The following is an 18,714-nucleotide window of genomic DNA, read 5'->3' on the forward strand; positions in this document are numbered from 1 at the left end:
CCTCTCTTGTGACAGTCGTGTTTTGTTTCATCTGTGCTAAAATGTGTAATAAGTGAGTCAGAATTGTCATTCAGAGTAAAATAGGACTTATAAGTCTACTACCCTTACGTTTTTAATATTTCATATTTTCATTAATTTGTATTTATTTTATTAAATTGTTGTATCGGTTGATAAAAGCAATATTTCACAGAAACGGCTGTCAGCTGATCAGGGCCAATATTTTCTGTCAATCAAAAGAGGACAAGAAAATGCAATGAATATGTTCTCAGTGTATAGAAAATGTTTAGGAACATCAGCAGTTTGATATTCTTTATTAATACAATATAACAATGAAATATTTTTTTATATGTCCCTTCCTGTCCAATGTCATGTGCACGTGCAAAAGTGTTTCTTGACGTAATCCCTTTACAGCCAACTCTTGGAAACAGAGTCTTAATATTGCAGTGATTTTCTATAATATTTTGCACAACCAGATGAAGTGAATTTCAGCCGCAGAACTATACACCGGACCCGTCCCTGTGGATGTTTTTGTGACTTGGATAAATGATAAACTCAAAAACCAAAAAAATAAGGCACTTTAAACAGTAATAATCGTGGCTAAATTAAGTTTATTAAAGGAAGATTATACCATGCAGATACAAATGTCAAGCTGTCATAATAGTGCAAAGGTAACATGCTTTATATGAGTATATATTTATATATATATATATATATGCCAGGTCTAGCATCTTTTTGATCTTATACGACAAAGATCTTTTTGTAAATTGAAACGTTAGCCTTTCCTGATTCCTTTTACGTTGATGTGTAATATTCAGTGTTGAATGGTGAGCTCCGCTTCTCCGTACACATATCTGAGTGCAGCACAGTCCAGACTGGCTATCAGTTTAGTTGAACCAGCTCGTCGGGGACTGAACGGCTCCGTCCACATTATAGACGTGCCAGGAGCGATCAGACTGAAAATACACAACAGAATCTTGACAACGTAACACATCCTAACTTAAAATTGGTGTAGGACATTACTACTTCTTTTTAAAACAATGGATGAGTTTTGGATGAACTATCATTAGCTGCACACAGAGAAAACAATGTTAAAGGTGTCTGTGTGTGTTCACCTGTAGCGTTTGTATTTGAACGGCAGGATTCCGGGACCTTCCATACGAACATCAACATTCTCCAGATTGAATTTAAACGGGTTGCTGAACTCAACAGTCACATACATCTCCTCACTCACTCGTGGAGAACCTGTCACCTACACACACACACACACAATGAAAGAGACACTAACATACTACAAACTACATAACAAGATATGGAATATGACATCCTATTATAGGAATTCTTCTCCGTGATTTTCTAAGCCAATGTTAAGGAAGTGCTGATGACACCCACATGTGTTGATTGTCATGTCAATAATGGTCCTGCTTAAGTGAAATATGGTGAGATATGTACTGAAGGTGAATCATGTCAGACCTTCACGATGACTTTGGGTTTGTGCATGTGGATTAACTTCATGGCCGTAATGATCTGTCCCGTCTCTTTCACCTTCCCGGTGGTGATGATGTTGATGTTCCCCTGTTCCACCAGTTTGTGCATGTAGTCCTCAACACGCACCGACACTTTTTCTTCTTTGCCTGACACCAATAGAACGTTTGATGATTTTCAGGTAGCAGTCGTGGGACGGACTGTTTTAATACACTCTCTCGCTCATGTACTCACTTTGTTGCGGCTCTAATTTGACTTTGATAGTTTTAGACACGATCTCGCTGCTCAGGACTCCTGTGTAAAACACCACAGTCCCGCTGATGTACACGTCTGCAGTGCGCCGCTGATCGCTGCGATTGTTGAACTGCAATATCACTTCAAATTTATCCCCAACCCGAACCTCCAGAACGGGGATCTCCACATCCACGTCACACGCAGGAATAGAGGTTTTCTCCCTCTGACAGCCGAATGCTTCGGCCTTCTCAAGCACGAGACGCTCCTCCGGGCTTCCTGAAAGATGACACGTGCATAAAGGATAACAAAAAATATATTACATATATACATATCTTATTTTGTGTTCCACTGAACAAACAACCACATGAGGGAGAAAAGTTCATTCGACTTTCAAATTTTTTTCACACATTAAACCCACAAAAACACATCTGTCACCTTCAGGGAATTTGTAATCACTCGTGATATCTCGACGTCCATCGTGCAGCACGGCTTTAGTCAGCACCAGGCGACCCACGTGAGATTGATTCACCCTTACCGTCTCCAGAGTACCATCTTTCTGTCTACGATAGAAGACCACATCACTGTTCACCTGTGACAACACAACACAAAAAAATCTGAAAGGATCCTTTTAAGCACTTTCCTGACCCCTTTTAAAATCTTGAAAAATTTGAATTTTCAAAGGGGTCAGGAAAGTGCTTATTATACAACTAAAACTTTATTCAACACTTGTAGACTTTCACATGAAACTCAGAGACATACTCTTTTTGGGTGTTTAACAATGAATGTTCATATTTCTAGTTTAAAAAATAGCTTTATATTGGACATTTATCAAGTCTATTGTTCACCGCTGTCTGTCTTCTCACAGAACGATCGACTTTTTTAAAGTCCCTCCTTCGTGATTGGTTCCCTGCTTAGAGCTTGTGTCTGGAGATGACCCACCCACACCATATCAGCGAGCTTCTCAGGCTGTTGTGATTGGTTGATCCCCCTCTCAGTGCACGTGTATTTACACAAAACCCGCCCCTTTCTTGGCATATTCCTGTGGGCGGAGGTTATTCAAAAACCCGGAATAGTGACATCATGTACCCGGGAAGTAAAGGGCGAATTCTGTTAAAGACAATATCTCGCTTGGCTTTGAACTTTGAGCTTTATATTTTGCAGATATTATTTATGCTCTAACAGCAACATTACACACTAACTAAAGATGGAATATTGGCATTGCAGGGAATGGCTCCTTTAAAACATACCACGGCGCATGCTTGAATTACCTCAGCAAACACGAAAGGTGCATCAAACGGGAAGCAGATCTGGCCCTGTTTGATAGCAGCGACAGATGCAGGTCCACACCTGTACATACCTGACAGACGACAAAACTCACAAATACACATCAGAGAACAACACAAAGGTAACACAGAGCGTGTGCGAGCGTGTGTGTGGTACCGTCACTCGTTTCCTGTGGAGTAGCGTCAACAACCTGCCAGCCTCCGAATCCAGGAGGAAGATCAGGTCTGGCCATGTAACACTCATTCCAGCAATGATAATTCCTGTAGATAATCATAGAGCCACTTACTGAATAATATAACATATGTGAGCCTGGATCTCGAAACCAGTCTTAAGTAACACAGGAAAATTTTTAGTGAAAGACAAAAATACATTGTATGGGTCAAAATTATCGATTTTCTTTTATGCCAAAAATCATTAGGATATAAAGTAAAGATTTCCGACAGATATTGTCCTATCCTAACATCCCATACATCAATGGAAAGCTTAATTATTCCGTTTTCAGGTGATGTAAAAAGTGTCATTTTAAAATATTTACCCATAAGACACATATGACACTGATCTACTTCAATCTACAATCTACTTCAACAAGACGGCACATACCAGATGGAATCCTTGGTGCGTTCTCGGTCCACTTTTCCATTCTCATCCAGAATGATGTCCATCTTCAAGTTGCCATCGTTGTCGTGAGCTGAGAAGAAGTTTGTCACGACCCTGCCGGGGATCCCGAGACAACGCAAGACTGGAAAGCCAGAAAAGGGTAAATGAATCACACATGATGGTACAGAGAGATAATTTATGTATGTACTGGAGGTGAAGTGAGCTCTCACATGTGTTGAAGACGGCAGCATAGACCCAGCACTGAGCGTAACACACCGGCGTGCCCTTGGTATTGATGTAATCCAGGAGGATCTCAACACTACCCGTCCATGATGTTGGAGGAACGCCGTTCATGTAATCCCCGCCCCAGTTTCCCACCAACACGCCATCATCATCGCGAGAGTTTAGCTGGAACAAATCAAATATAAAGCAAGACTCTTACGGAAACATGTTTAATATATGGCCACGTGAGACCAGGATTTTGTGTCGTGATGATGCTGGATAGAATACAGATCTCACCATGGCAGAAGCTACGCGGGCAACTTTGATGACATCACCACGATTGGACAACGGCATTTCTGCTTTATCCAGAATGAACAAACAGGCATCCAGTACACCATATTCAAACTAGAAGTGTGCAAAAAACAGTCAGTTAAACCATCAAATCGCTATGTTTCCTCTAGAAACAAAACTTATTTTAGCTCAAGCTTCATATGTGGTTTCAAAATGAACATCATCACTCAGTAAAACTACACTTGTACACTATCACAAAGGCAGGACAAGCACTTTCCAATTAAAACAAAATAAAAGAAAAACATTTAATATTTTTTTAAAACAGTTGTCAAATATTAATGGGACAAGTTAAGCCTATATTTTTACATAGAAAAGTGTACAGTAAGTATACGTCTTTGTGTGCCGGTTGGGTAACTACCTGACCGAAGTTCCAGGCCCGTTCAGACACATCATCGTACGCTCCATGATAGATGATTCCCAGCTCATTCATAACACACTCCTCCCGTTCCTCCTCATCCTCCAAAAACACAGCATCAGCTTCAAGACAAACATTTACACAAATATATGAGTTCACTTGACCTTTCTTTACTCAGAAAATGATGAAGCACGAGTTAAATTAACTTACAGTGCTCATGTAGGCTGTCCTTATATATTTCAATAATTTACCTTTAATGTTCATATAGCATTGTGAAGTATATCATTATAACAAATAGTATTGAAATAATTGATGTCAGTCTTTGAATGATTCTCCAAAGAAGCACACAACACTGCATTTCTGTTCCCTATCAGAAGCTACTCGCGATGCTGCGTTTCAAACGCTATGGGAACATTCTTTGTTCGATCGGTTGTGATGCACGTGTGTCAAACACACCATGAATTGGCTATAAATAAACTTGGCAAGTGACATGGCTATATATAAAAGCTACAAATCGAATAAAGTATATACTTAACATAATACAATATGGTTGTTGAGACAATCTAGTTATTACCCCATTATTAGATTAACAATAAAAAAATTACAGCGATTACAGCAGTGAAAGCTTAACATGCAAGCAACGAAATATGTAACATCAGACCTGTTGACCATGGGTTGAAGAGGATGTAGACGTCTTTGCTGCGGTCCCTCCTGGTCCTGCGGATGCCATAGGGGGTCATCACACCAATGAATATCATGTACCTTCCCACAATGCACTCTGGTGAGGGAATGATGCCCATGGTGATAACGTTGTCATTGGTCTCTATGATCCGACCTCGCCAAACGCCCTGACGTTCCTCATTGGGGAAGACAGGAATATAGGTGGCCTTACTGGCCTGAGGACTGGACCCTAACGCACACATTAACAAAACCAACGTCAACATTTGAGAGCAAGACCAAGAAAATTTTTGCTTCCCAGTAACGTTTGAGAACGGTGTCTTTACCCCGTTATAATACGAGTAACCAGCTATTTTCTGAGAGGGAAAAGTTACGGATTGCAGCTTTATCAGATAAATATTATCTGAAACAAAGAGAAGGAAGTTTTGGCAATGAAGGGAAGTGTGTCAGAGAGAAGGGAAAGTAATGATGGTGTTGAACTATTGCAGAACGATGGCACGTCTTGTGTAATTTGAGTGACAAATATACACACAGAATCAATCACTTGTATTGCTGTGCTGGACAAGTTATCTCTTGAAATAGTTCTTGTATATTGCGAAAGGGGGAAGTTGATCATTCAAGAGGAACAAACATGCTTCGAAAACATCGAGAGGGAGAGAGTTTATCCTGATATTCAGAACGGTATAAACCGTTTTACCATAACCAGTATTAAATTACAAAAACACGGCTCACCCATGACAAACTCAACAGCAAACTTGTCTTCGTTCGGTTTGTAGGGTCGATCAAATGTGATCTTGATCTGGAACTCCTGAGCCCGGCGTACGATAAGGAAGTCACTGGAATATAAGTGCGTGTGATGTCCACGTTTATTCTCCTCCTGAGGACGTTTCAGCACATCAACATCCCAGATATCAAGAAAGTCTGCAATGAAAACAAGGATTGTATAAATGTGATAATACACACATTTTTCCTACTACGGGAGTCAATGGTGGCCAAGAACTGTTTGGTTTCAAGCATTTTCCCAAATATTCCCAAAACATTCAATTTTGTCCCTTTCGTGTTTTTCTTTTTCTTTCATGTTAAATGTTCTTTTTCTTAATAAAAGTTTCTTTTAATTCTTTAGTTTTCTATTAGATGTGGCCGTTTATTAGCTGTCTAATTGATCTATATATTCATGCCTCCACTTCCACGCCACTGAGTCTCTCTGTGGGTCTCTTGTACTGCCAGTCCGCTGTGAACTGCTTTGAATATTTTCAAAAAACACATTGTCCGGACCTCCGTTTGGAAGAAAATATAAAGACCGGACCTCCTGGAACTTTAATCGAATCCCCCTGATCAAGATGATGATGATTCTACTGTATAAGAATGAACAAAACTCTGCTGCTGCAGCGCCGTCCACTCACACCTGATAAACTAGCCGGTTCCTCTCCTTCGTGTTTACGGACGTAATGTAATGACGCAAATTTCCTCTAGGGGAGGAACTGACAGCGCCAATTATAAATCCTTACTATAAGCTTACCATTGTGAATCAATCGTTTTGAACACTGATCTGTCAATGTATTTACTTCATAATTCATTTATAATTATTTCTACCTAAAATGATCGCAGACTGCAGCTTAAACATATCCCACATGACAGGTTTGTTAAAAAAACAATTTTAAGACTTTAAATGTCATGACTGAGCATGTCTGTCATTGTTTCTTTGGGCAGGTTTGAGGTTTATCTCACGAAGTGTCCGTACAAACTCTGTTTTTCCTGCAATACATTTGATCAGAGTGTGTTGAATGGAGCAATGCGCTATCTGCTGGAAACAGTAAACTCACAGGAAGCTGTCCTGAGTAATCATTCTTCTTCTTCTGCTTTTGCGCTTCAAAACCGTGTTTGGATATGTCCTAACAAGTGAATATATTGAAGTAAACAAAACATGTTTGTCTTCTTCACTTCGCTTCTGTGCCGGGTCATTACTACAGATACTAATGTCAGTTTGACACACACATCTCACCATTGAGTGGCGGCGGTCCTCTTGGAAGTAACATGAAGGCCTCAAATTCTTCTATCTTGCCCTCTTCTGTATTGGAGCTGGATTTGGGTCCGGTGCTGCGTCCGCGGTGGGACACTCTCTTGGGCCGTACAGCTGCTGATGTGACTGCAGCGCTCGGGTTCTCTTGATCTCCCATCGCTGAATCTAAACATCATAAAACAGATAGAAACAACGCCTTCACCACCATGTTTAATAATGATGATAATAAAAAAACAATCTTTGAACAATTCAAAGAAAAGAACACATTTGTTTCTGTTCATGATTACCTTCAGTTCAAATCAATAGTTAAATATCACAATAATGGAAAGATAATTTACTTTTCTTTCTTACAGTCTTTCCTTTCTTTCTTTCTTTCTTTCTTTTCTTAGTCCTTTATTCTTTCTTCGTCTTTCTATCTTTCTTTCATTATTAGTCATATTCTTAGTTTGTCCTGAATTTCTTTCTTTCTTTTCTTAGTCCGTTATTCTTTCTTTTTCTTTCTTTCCTTCTTTGTTTCCTTCTTTCTTTCTATCTTATTTTCTTTTTTTCTTTTTCAATCTTTTAGTCTTTCTTTCTTCATATCCTTATTTTCTTCTTTCTTGTTTCTTTCTTAGTTTCTTTCTTCAGTCATTGAGTCTTTTAGTGTTTCTTTTCTCCTTTCTGCTTTTTTCTATCTCTCTTGTATCTGTCCAAGTTTTTTGGAGAGTAGAATATGTTTTGTGTTGGGTTGAAAAAGATGTGTTGTATTTTGCTGAGAATATTGCATAATCCAATAAGATGTCTTTGTATGTAGGCTAATGTGGGTTTTTTTAGAACTTTGTATGTAATAAAGGTGCAATACAAAATAAAAGAAATCTTTCTTTCTGTATTGTTAAGTTGTGGCATTTTGGTCCTGGCAGGCATCTGTCACTTCAATGGACTTCACCCAAGAGCATCCCTGACAAATGTGTAGTGTGTATAACTTCTTTAACATCATTTAAAGCATATATGATCTGTCAACTGTTTTCATCCTTTAAACTGTCCTTGGGTCATTACCAGGGTCATTTATAATAAATGTGTTTTTGTATGTGCAAATAACAAGTTGTTTTTATTATTTGTGGCACTGGAAAGCATTTGAAAAGTAAACTGACCTGCCATTTATTTCTTGGCCATTCCCTTGGTCCATTTTTGGTATTTAAATGTGGAAAATATTTATATAACAAGCTACACAATTGCAACTTGTATTCAAGCAAAATATGGCACAAACTATGTCACCCCCTTCACCAACATCTGATTGATGGATTACATAAGAGGTGTCTGAAAACAGAACTGTTTTATTTGGAGAGATGTTATACTCCACCTGACAAGTGAGTAATGCCACAAACACACTGACACCTTTGTGTTCTTAAGACACCTAAACACTGCTGTTTACACACTTTACACACTGAATCTTGGCAAGCGTGAGACGGAAAATATATTACAGCTGTTTTTAAGGATGTGGATAGAAAACAGATGGTGCACATCTTAATGATGTTTTGCAAACTTCACACAAATTGGTTGTGCATGTAAAAAATCTGACTTCTTTTTCAAACATCCAAAGTAATGGGTTTATGCGCTTAAAAGCCAAACAAAAAATCCACAATAACATATTTAATAAATAAACTAAAAGTCGAATAATGAGCAACATCGAAAATGTTAAACATGTGTAAAGATCGGATATAATACTATATACTTTATAAATAATGTCATGGCACACTAACCTGATGTATTGTCAGTTAGAAAGTCTTCAGTTGTCCTTCAGAATAACTCCAGCCTGCCGTCTTCATCTATATATGTGGCAGAAAAAGCCCATCACACATGTAGTCTAGCGGTGGGTGTGTCTCCATATGCAAATTAGCAAAGTACGCAGGCGTGGCCACCTCAAGCATCTGTCATCGGTATACGCCTGGGTGTGTATGTGTGAGATTAGAGTGGAAGTGCAAAATACTCCAGCGTCTGTGTGAGAGAGTGCACATGTCTTATGAAGAACTCAAATATGAAGAAATAAAGAGACAATTGTGGAACATAGCTTTCCTGTAGCTCAGTGGATAGAGCACTAGCAATGCCAAGGCCCTGGGTTCGATTGCACATACTTAGAATCAAATTAATAGTATAATGCAATGTGAGTCGCGTTGCATAAAAGCGTATTTGTAAATGTAGATCTGAGAATTCATTTAAGGCTGGGTTGTGAGGGTCTGGGGTGTCCTGTATTGTATTGTATAATCCTATTAACTAGATTATATGGGGGAAAAATCGTAAAATACGAAGAAAACAGAATGAACACAGTCTTGCATAGCAAACGCATGCTTGTGACCAGCGATGATGATCTTCTCAATATGTCACGAGCCTCACGGCAGTTCGTGGCATACGCACAAAATTTGGAATTAGTGTTTGTGGACGACAGCACGACTTTTGATATGCGTGTGAATAAGCATTTATATATTTATAACCTGATATCAAAGTCATAGATATTAGGAGGTGGCTGACCAACATCTTACCCTATTCCGAACATTACATTTACAGCCCCAAAGGCTAATTTATCAAAAAACGTGAGTTTCACAAGGTGGCAATGCAACAATAAAGATAACCCCGCCCCTAAAACTTATGCCAAAGGAGCAAAGTCAAATCATGAGCCTCCTTGTAAAACAGTCATGAATATACATCAGATTGCGTTGATATTTTGTTTACCCGTATGAGGATATCGCATATTAAAGTACGTTCGGTAGAAAGTCATTCTGGATGACACGAAAACAAAGTCCATGAACACACGAATATGGAAGGAAACTAAATTGATTGATGACATTATGAATTTTAACAATATCGGTATACTGCGACGCTCCAAAGACATAGATAATCATATTTTGTGGTAAAAAACTTTCAAGTAACAGTGAATCTCTGTACTTCAGTATGGGTCTCCTGGGCAGTTTGGAGCTCGTATATGGATACTTTTTCCAAAGTTTTTATGGAGAAAATGCTTTAGGAGAATGTGAGTCACAGTTTTGAGCTCAACTTAAGATGACAGCAGTGCTGGAGAACAGGGAGCGTTCTTTCATCGTGAACTTTAATGCAGAACGTGTAATGCCACGGTACAATATAACAGTTTATGCTGGGCACATTGAATTTGATTTCAGAAAACAGGGTGTATGCAGTCTTATGAATGAGCCTTTCATGAAACCCCTTCGGTCAGAAAGCTGGACATGGGGGTTTACTAAAACAGAACTGATCAAATGTTATACATGTCTATAATTAAATATAAAATCACTTTTTTATTAATGCATATTTTGAGTGAAAGCTAGAAGAACTGAACTCTATCTGAAAGTTCACATTCAACACAAATAAGTAATCCCACATAAAAATGGTGGGCTATTTTCAATTCAGCGTTGGGTCAAAAGGAGTCAATCCCGTTGGGTTGATTTACCTATGCTGGTTGTTTTAACATATTGTTAGATAAAATATTTACCTTTTTGACCCAACACTGTGTTGAAATGAACCCAACATTTTAGACTGTAATGATGGCGATGAGCCTGCATCACCATCTTCTTGACCACAGAGCTTCCTCTGATTTCCGTCATACCCATGCACAAGAGTTTGTGCTGTTTCCTGTGTGAGTTACAGAAAACCACAGGCTAGTCATGTGACCAGACTTCCACATTCACAATCGGATTGTGCTCTGCCAGTTTGCTGTGCATTAGTAAGTGAGCAGATACGTTTAGAAGCATTGTTGTCAAAGCTACCAATGTTGTCAAAAAAATATACACAAAAAGAAACCAAGCAAGACTGAAACCAAAAGGAAAAGATGGAAACACAGAGAAGAAGTGCTTCCGTCTCTGGTAAGCAATCATGATTGTCTTCTAGCAGACGAATGATAGCAACCACCTGAAAATTACAGCAACCGCTTAAATCTGCATGAATTTGATTGCATTAGTTTACAATATATCCAACCAGATGGCAATAATGCTACGAATTTTTACTTCATTTAAATTTTTTAAGCATTTAGCAGACACAATTATGCAAAGTGACTTAATTCAAGCTATAAGCTACATGTTGTATTAATTTGTGTGTTCTGTGTGGATCAAACACATGACCTTTCTGTTGCTAGCGCAATGCTCTAGCAGTTGAGCTAAAGGAACGATTTTCTGAGAGTTATTGTGTCCAATGACTTTAAACCAATTTTAAAGTCAACCCAATAAATAAAAGCATGAGCATACATTAATGATTTATTTTAGATTAGTCATGTGAAAGAAAACAATACATGGAAATTGCTGTTCTACCCTAGATTGCTACAAACTGTTGAGTTGTTTCAACCATGGGTGGGTCAATATGGATACAACATTAAACTTATCATCCAACCTATAAAACGTCCATTCTTGCTGCAACAATGTTCATTGTTAACAATTGGACCACCGAATTCATGTTTAAAATGACCGAGGTGTTCAAATACATTTTGGGGTCATTGCATAAGAACTTCCTACAAAGACAACATCAGGCCGACACACGAACATTCTTTTAGATATCAATTTATTGTACATTTGGAGATGTTAAAAGCATGACATGCACAAGACACTGATCTCACAGAAGCTGTTTTACAAGGTTGCAAATTTTGTTGAATTTGAACAACATAAATATTGATAATAATAAATACTGAAGCCACACCTCATCATTATATTTAAATCACTGGAGCGAAAGCACATTGTTCTAAAATTTACGAATGTGATCGAACAAATTCAAACTAATAACCCACTTTTTAAAACAGTTAGGAATTGCCACAAGATTGTCTTTAATGAATGCAGTAAAACATTACAAAAGCAAATTTTCTATTACAGATGGGGTTGAAAGTCTTAGTCCCCATCCAGCATCTCTTCCAGAACTTCGACTGGTTTTACTAGGCCGCAAAGGTGCTGGAAAGAGCTGTGCTGGAAATACCATTCTCTGCCTGCCGGGCGGGTTTGAGACCGGAAAACCAACTGAGGAGTGTGTTAAGAGACGTGCCGAAGTGGCAGGAAGGCGCGTTACAGTCGTGGACACGCCTGGTTGGGAATGGTACTATCCGGTGAACGGCACTCCAGGATGGGTAAAACGAGAGACCATGCGAAGCATGTCTTTATGTCCACCGGGACCTCATGCCGTCCTCCTGGTGGTCCGATCCTGTACCTCGGTGACAGCGGAATACCATCGGCAAATCGAGGAGCACCTGGAACTGTTGGGCAAGAAGGTGTGGGATCACACATTGGTGCTGTTCACACGAGGGGATGAACTGGGCTCGATTCCCATCGAGGAGAGGATTAATAACGGCGGCAGGGACTTCCAAAGTCTTCTGCAAAGATGTGGAAATAGGTTCCACGTTCTGGAGAATAAACGGCGTGGTGATGATGGGACTCAAGTGAAGGAACTGATGAGGAAGATGAACAAACTGATGGAAGAGAGAGGAGGGAGATATTATGAGATTGACCTTCTACATCTGGAACTGGAGGCTGATGGCAAAAGAAGAGCAAGGGAGAGAAGGAAGAAACAGAGACTGATGGAGGCGCAAACCCAAAGAGGAAGCATAAGATCAGTGCTGATGAGTGAGTACATATACTGCACGTCAGACATTACATACAGAAGCTCTTAGTGTAAAGTTTTACAGGGCAGTCGTGGCCTAATGGTTAGAGAGTTAACCCCTACTTGCTCCCGAGCGCTGCAGTGATAGCTGCCTACTGCTCCGGGTGTACATGTGGTCACGACTTGCTGTGTGTGTGTGTTCACTACTCTCTTGATGGGTTAAATACAGAGGTCACATTTCGGATATGGGTCACCATAACTGACTAATAGGTCAATTTCCCTTACATGTTTATTAATTTTAAAAATGACTCAAGTGTGTGATTCAGCATATTCTTGTTTGACCATAATAAACTTGTTTGGCCACAAAAACGTTTTCATGAATTGTGACTATATGTAAATATTGTAAAGATTTGTTTGTTGATTTGAATATATGCAGTACATTAAGATTGTTTTACTAATCTGCATAATATCTAGATTTGGTTTAAGAAAGTTCATTCAACAGTATCTCATATTTTCACAAATAACATATTTTGTGTGGTTTCGTCTCTGTTAGATTTCAATCCTCAAGTTGAAGATCTGGACGAGAAGAATCTTTTCTCCAGGGGTTCACGGCGTCTCCCGGAGCTGAGACTGGTTCTGATGGGAGAGAGGGAGACGGGAAAGAGCTCTGCTGGGAATGCCATCCTCGGAGCACCGGGATACTTCAAAAGCGGAGTAGCCACAGAGGAATGCTTAAGACAGCAGGCAGAAGTTTCAAACAGGCTGCTCACGGTGATAGACGTGCCCGGATGGGAGGGCGGACCGGAGGGAACGACTCCGGAGAGAGTGAAGCGAGAGATCGGATTGAGCGTGACACTCTGCCCTCCCGGACCTCATGCCTTTCTTCTGGCGTTGAGAGTGGACGCTCTCGTCCAAGCTCCGTCAGTCCGGGACCACCTGGAGCTTCTGGAAGAAACGGTCTGGAGACATACGGTTCTTCTCTTCACGAGAGGAGACCAACTACGGCAGGGAGTCACCATCGAGCAGCACATCCAAGGTGGAGGCAAAGATCTCCAATGGCTGATGGAAAAATGTTCAAACAGGTTCCACGTCATCAGCAGCAATCCGTGTTTGCAAAGTCGCAGTTCCTCCGAACAGATAACTGGACTTATCGAGAAGATTGAAAAAATGGCAGCGGAGAACAGGTGCGAGGCCTTCTCACCGCTCGTCCACGAGATTCAAGAGTTGGGAAGACAAAAGAACGAGAAATTTCAGCTGAAGGTCAAGGAGTTCAATGAGAAGCTTCAACGGCAAGAAGAGGAACTGAAGAAGATGAAGGAGAGGGAGGTCAAGAGCATTCGATGGTTTTTCGAAAAACGTAAAAAAGACAAAACGCAATTCCCCGGGAAGACCGAGAGGGAGGAGGCGCCGTACAGAGGCGAGGACGACAGAAAGAGCATGATGGGCGAGCTTGAGGAGAGGATGGCGTGGTTGACTGACGATAGGGAAAGAGAGATACAAGAGCTGACCACAGAAATGAGCCGAGTCACGGCATCCCTCCATCGGGAACAACGAGAAAAAGAGCGACTGGAAATGAGGTCAGAAGAACGAGACAGAGAGAGGGAAGAACTTAAAGAGAAGGCGGAGGAACTTCAACTTAAACTGCTGGAACTGGAGCACGCGTGTGTCATGAAAGAACATGAACGAAAAGAGAGAGATGCCGAATTTCAACGTGTTTACCAAAATGAGCTTGATGAGATGAGGAACAAACTGTCAGATGCAGAAAACAAGCATGAGGCGACGAGAAGAAAATCTGAAGAAACACACAAGGAAATGGAGGAAGGGGCCAGACAGAAACTTCAGGAAATGGAGAGCAAGCTGAAAGAAAAGGACAAGACAATCCAAAGTATCCTAATAGAAACCCAGGAAGTGACTTTAAAGGCAGAGAGCAAAGAAAGAGAAAAGGATGAAGAGATGGACAAACTGAGAGAAGTGATAGAGATGATGACCGAAGAGATGGAACAGCTTCAGAAGTCATATCGAGAGCAAGTGAAACTGTCGGAAACGGAGAGAGAAACGCATGCAAATGTCATAGTGAAATACAACACGCTCATAGATAAACTTGTAGGGAAAAATGAGGAAATAGCTGTAATGCAGCGGGAACAAGAACAAACCAAAAAAGAGAAAGAGGAAGAGCTGTGTCGAAATGATGTGACGCAAGAAAAACTGCGGCAAAAGCAAGAGGAAATAAATACACTGAAAAAAGGATTCACCGAGCAAGATGATGAAATAAATGCATTGAGACAAAGCATCAACGAAAAACAGAAAGACATGGAAAAGCTGAAACACACCGTGCAGATTAATAATGAAGAAAGTGCATTCAAACTAAAACATTTACATGAAGAACTCAACGTAAAAGAGGACGAAATACACAATTTAAAACAAAGAGATGTGGAGAAGGACAAAGAAATGAACACGCTTCAGCAAACTATGGTTGACGAGCGGAGAGAGAAAGAGAAGTTAACAGACATCATTCAGACGAACAGTCAAGAAATAATCAAATTAAAACAAACAGACAAGGAGAAAGACAGAGATATGGACATATTGAAACGAAACATCAATGAAAAACAAAAAGACATCGAAAAGCTGAAAGACATCATCCAGGATAACAATGAAGAAAGTGCATCCAAACTAAAACATTTACATGAAGAACTCAACGTAAAAGAGGACGAAATACTTCAATTAAAACAAAGAGACGCAGAGAAAGAAAACGAAATCTACATTTTCAGACAAAACATCAACGGAAAACAGAGGGACATAGAAAAGTTAAAAGACGCTGTTCAGGCAAATATGGAAGAAAGCACAGCTCAACTAAAACATTTACAGGATGAACTCAAAGTAAAAGATGATGAAATACACAAAATAAAACAGAGAGACCTGGAGAAAGACAGAAAAATTGACAAGTTCAGAGAAAACACAGAAGAAAAACAGAGAGCTATTGACAACTTAACGGACAACATTCAGACAAATGCTGAAAAACATGCCGCTCAACTACAACATTTAGAGAAAGAGCTTGAAGTAAAGACTGAGGACCACAGAAGAAAGAGCAAGATGTTCGAAGACGAGCTGGAAAAAATCATGAGTCAAAACAAGGAAAAACTGCGACAAACCGAAGATGAGACTGAGAAGAAAGAGAAGATCATCCATTGGTTAAAGCAACAACACACGGACATCGAACGAAACTTGGAGGAGCTGAGACAGCAGAGCAAAGATGACCGAGAAAAAAACAGCATCTTACAAAACACAAACGCAGCACTGGAAAAGAAAAACCAAGAATTGATGTTTAAATGCGAGAGTCTTGAGAAGATTTTGCGAGCTCTCAGAGAGACAGAGGATGAGATGAAAGAGATGCTAGGCCACTACGAGACACAGAAAGAAAAAGACGCTAGTTCTCTAGAGCAAATGAAAGAGCAACAGCGTCAGATGGACGAGTTCAAACAAGTGTTAGAAGAGAAACAGAGAGAGATGAAAGAGATCACAGTGTCTTATGAAAATAAACTGATGGAACGAAACGAGAAGGAAATCGAAGTGTTGGAGAGAGAAAGGCAAATTCAAAGGAGAGAGGAGGAGGCCAAAACCACAGAAGAGAATTTGGCAGAAAGCTGGAAGGAACTAGAACAAAACAAACATGACTTGGCAAAAAGAGAAGACGACATTAACAGAAGAGAAAAAGAGCTTACAGATGAAAGGAAGAATTTGGAGAAAAAACTGGAAAACCAGAGTGAGAAGTACAAACGTATGGCGGCGGATCTGGAAGGAATGAAAGAGGAGCTTGAGAAAAGACAAGGTGAGCTTAAAGAAGGGGTGGAAAAGATAAAAGTGAGAGAGCAAGAGATAAGCCAAAAGAAAGAAGAGCTAGACGCAGCTTGGGTGAAAATGGAGGCCGAGCAAAAGGAGATGAAAGACGTGAACGAAAAGCACGAGAAACATCTGGAAAACCTAAAACGACGGCTGGAGACGAGAGAACAAGAACTGCTGGAAACCGAGACAAAATTAGTAAAAGAGCGTCATGAGCTGAAAGACGAAGAGAAGGCTTTGGAGTTGCTCAGATTGAGTTTGGAAACGAGAGAACATGAACTGAACAAACTTGAAACGCATCTAACTGATGCACAACAGGTGTGGGAAGTAAAAATCCAAGAACTTGAAAACCACAAACATGAGGTAGAGAAATGGCAAGCAGAGCTGGATAGTAAAGAACACGAGCTGCTGCGACAAACAAATGAACTGCAGAAAATCAAGCAGAGAAACAAAATGTTTACAGAGCAAAGTCAAGATCGAGAAAAGGAGTTACTACAGAGCATCAACGAGGAATTGGGAAGTAGGGAGCAAGAGCTGAAAAAACGTGAAGAAGCGATTTGTCGAAGAGAGCACAAACTGAAAAGGGAAGAAATCCATTTGGAGAAAAGACAGCAAGTTGTGCAAAACAGGGAGGAGCAGAATGAAAGCACGATGCAAAGTCTTAGAATACAGCAGGATGATTTGAAAGACAAAGAAAAGTGTTTGGATGCCAAAGAAACGCAACTGTGCCACCTGGAAGCCGAGCTCAACAGCCGAGGCGATGACGTAACCCAAAAAGAGCGATTCCTGCAGAGCCGCGAATGCGAACTACAGAACAAAGAAACACAAACGCTGGAGCGAAAAGAAAATGAAGTGGAGCAAAGTAAACAACAACTAGATTCGAGTGAAGATCTGCAAAAGAAGCGCGAAGAACTGGAAAAATGGGAGAAATATTTATATAACGCCGAGCTCAAACTAATACACAAAGAGCCGTTCTCAGAGTATAGATGGCAGACAAACGCCGCAGAATTAAATGGAAAACGAGAAGCACAGGAAGTTGAGGGAGACATTTGTGAAAGAGACGCAGCAAACTCAAAAATCAGGCCTGGGAATAACAGACAGGTGAAGACTTGGAACGGCAATGGGTCGCTGAAAGACAAGCGACGAGAAAACAGCGAAATCCATTCTGAGAAAGAGTCGTCGGATGAAGACTTCTTTGAATCTTCCATCGTCTTCCAAAGCAGCCCGATGTTCGAGCTGAAACTGATGCTTCTCACAGACACGTGGTCTTCCCGGCACACAGCGAGACACGCGTTACTGGGGCCGGATACCGATGGAGGAGACCCTTGGAGAGGAGAGATAGCCGGCAGGAGACTTACTGTCGTAACTCCACAAGGTCTGAAATGGCGATCTGGTGCAGACAGCGAGGTCGCGTTTGAAAAACATCTTTCTCGAAGTTTGTCCCTGTGTCATCCAGGACCACATGCCTTCATCCTGTTGATACCTGCTTACGTGTCCTTCACCGCTCAGTACAGACGTGCGGTAGAACGGACCGTGACGGCGCTCGGAGAGGGGGCGTGGCAGCGTGCTTTCGTTCTGCTCACCTGGGGGGAGACGTTGGGAGAAAGCGGCCGGCAGCACGTGAGGAGAAACGGGGACCTGGAGTGGCTGGTTAGAAAGTGTGGAAACAGATGTCACGTGCTTGACAACAGACACCGGGAGACTCACGTGGTGAAGCTGCTGGAGAAAGTAGAGCTGATGTTGACAGGGAAAAATGAACGAAACTACTAAAAGGAAGAGTTTAACAAAGCTGTAGCCTGCTATCTGTGAATATTTATATTTAATTTATGATTTTGATGGCTTGATTGAATTACATGCCAGTGTTCATCTCATATGTCCTTGTGTTTTTATTAGCACTAATACACGAACCGTTACATACTGTAAAAAAGCACCAAGCACATTTAAAACACTTACCATAATGTTATTCAATGCACCGATATGTTATGCCCTCAAAATACATTGAATCATTTGCATATCTTAGCTGGAATTAAATTATAAAGAAATAATCATGGTTTTAATACGGTAAAAATGATGTAGTAAACCATATTTTGGGGAA

At 40.4% G+C, this 18,714-nt stretch overlaps 2 protein-coding genes across 2 annotated transcripts; one reads left to right on the forward strand and one right to left on the reverse strand.

Annotated features, from left to right (window-relative positions):
* Nucleotides 1-589: 589 nt before the first annotated feature.
* f13a1b (coagulation factor XIII, A1 polypeptide b) lies at nucleotides 590-9,038 on the reverse strand. Its single transcript, XM_079456295.1, has 15 exons — nucleotides 8,963-9,038; nucleotides 7,206-7,388; nucleotides 5,936-6,124; nucleotides 5,187-5,435; nucleotides 4,529-4,647; nucleotides 4,117-4,224; nucleotides 3,828-4,005; nucleotides 3,601-3,739; nucleotides 3,157-3,260; nucleotides 2,985-3,073; nucleotides 2,152-2,305; nucleotides 1,717-1,992; nucleotides 1,471-1,631; nucleotides 1,113-1,249; nucleotides 590-953 (listed from the first exon to the last, which is right to left on the reverse strand). The coding sequence occupies exons 2-15, from the start codon at nucleotides 7,378-7,380 to the stop codon at nucleotides 812-814; spliced, it is 2,220 nt and encodes a 739-aa protein (XP_079312421.1). The 5' UTR covers nucleotides 7,381-7,388; nucleotides 8,963-9,038; the 3' UTR covers nucleotides 590-811.
* Nucleotides 9,039-10,852: 1,814 nt separating this feature from the next.
* On the forward strand, nucleotides 10,853-18,490 carry LOC306902188 (uncharacterized protein). Its single transcript, XM_079470564.1, has 3 exons — nucleotides 10,853-11,071; nucleotides 12,065-12,805; nucleotides 13,336-18,490. Exons 1-3 carry the CDS (start codon nucleotides 11,038-11,040, stop codon nucleotides 18,387-18,389), a joined length of 5,829 nt encoding a protein of 1,942 aa, XP_079326690.1. The 5' UTR covers nucleotides 10,853-11,037; the 3' UTR covers nucleotides 18,390-18,490.
* The last annotated feature ends 224 nt before the right edge of the window (nucleotides 18,491-18,714 follow it).

The sequence above is a fragment of the Barbatula barbatula genome, assembly GCF_947034865.1.
Source record: "Barbatula barbatula genome assembly, chromosome: 1".
Classification (NCBI taxonomy): domain Eukaryota; kingdom Metazoa; phylum Chordata; class Actinopteri; order Cypriniformes; family Nemacheilidae; genus Barbatula; species Barbatula barbatula.

Excerpts from the sequence above, each read along its gene's own strand:
- f13a1b (XM_079456295.1), bottom strand. The coding sequence starts at position 7,380 with ATGGGAGATCAAGAGAACCCGAGCGCTGCAGTCACATCAGCAGCTGTA. Across the intron at positions 4,006-4,116 it reads CCCGCGTAGCTTCTGCCATG|CTAAACTCTCGCGATGATGA; the intron begins GTGAGATCTGTA and ends GATTTGTTCCAG. Across the intron at positions 1,993-2,151 it reads TGATTACAAATTCCCTGAAG|GAAGCCCGGAGGAGCGTCTC; the intron begins GTGACAGATGTG and ends GTCATCTTTCAG.
- LOC306902188 (XM_079470564.1), top strand. The coding sequence starts at position 11,038 with ATGGAAACACAGAGAAGAAGTGCTTCCGTCTCTG. Across the intron at positions 11,072-12,064 it reads AAGAAGTGCTTCCGTCTCTG|ATGGGGTTGAAAGTCTTAGT; the intron begins GTAAGCAATCAT and ends TTTCTATTACAG. Across the intron at positions 12,806-13,335 it reads CATAAGATCAGTGCTGATGA|ATTTCAATCCTCAAGTTGAA; the intron begins GTGAGTACATAT and ends CGTCTCTGTTAG.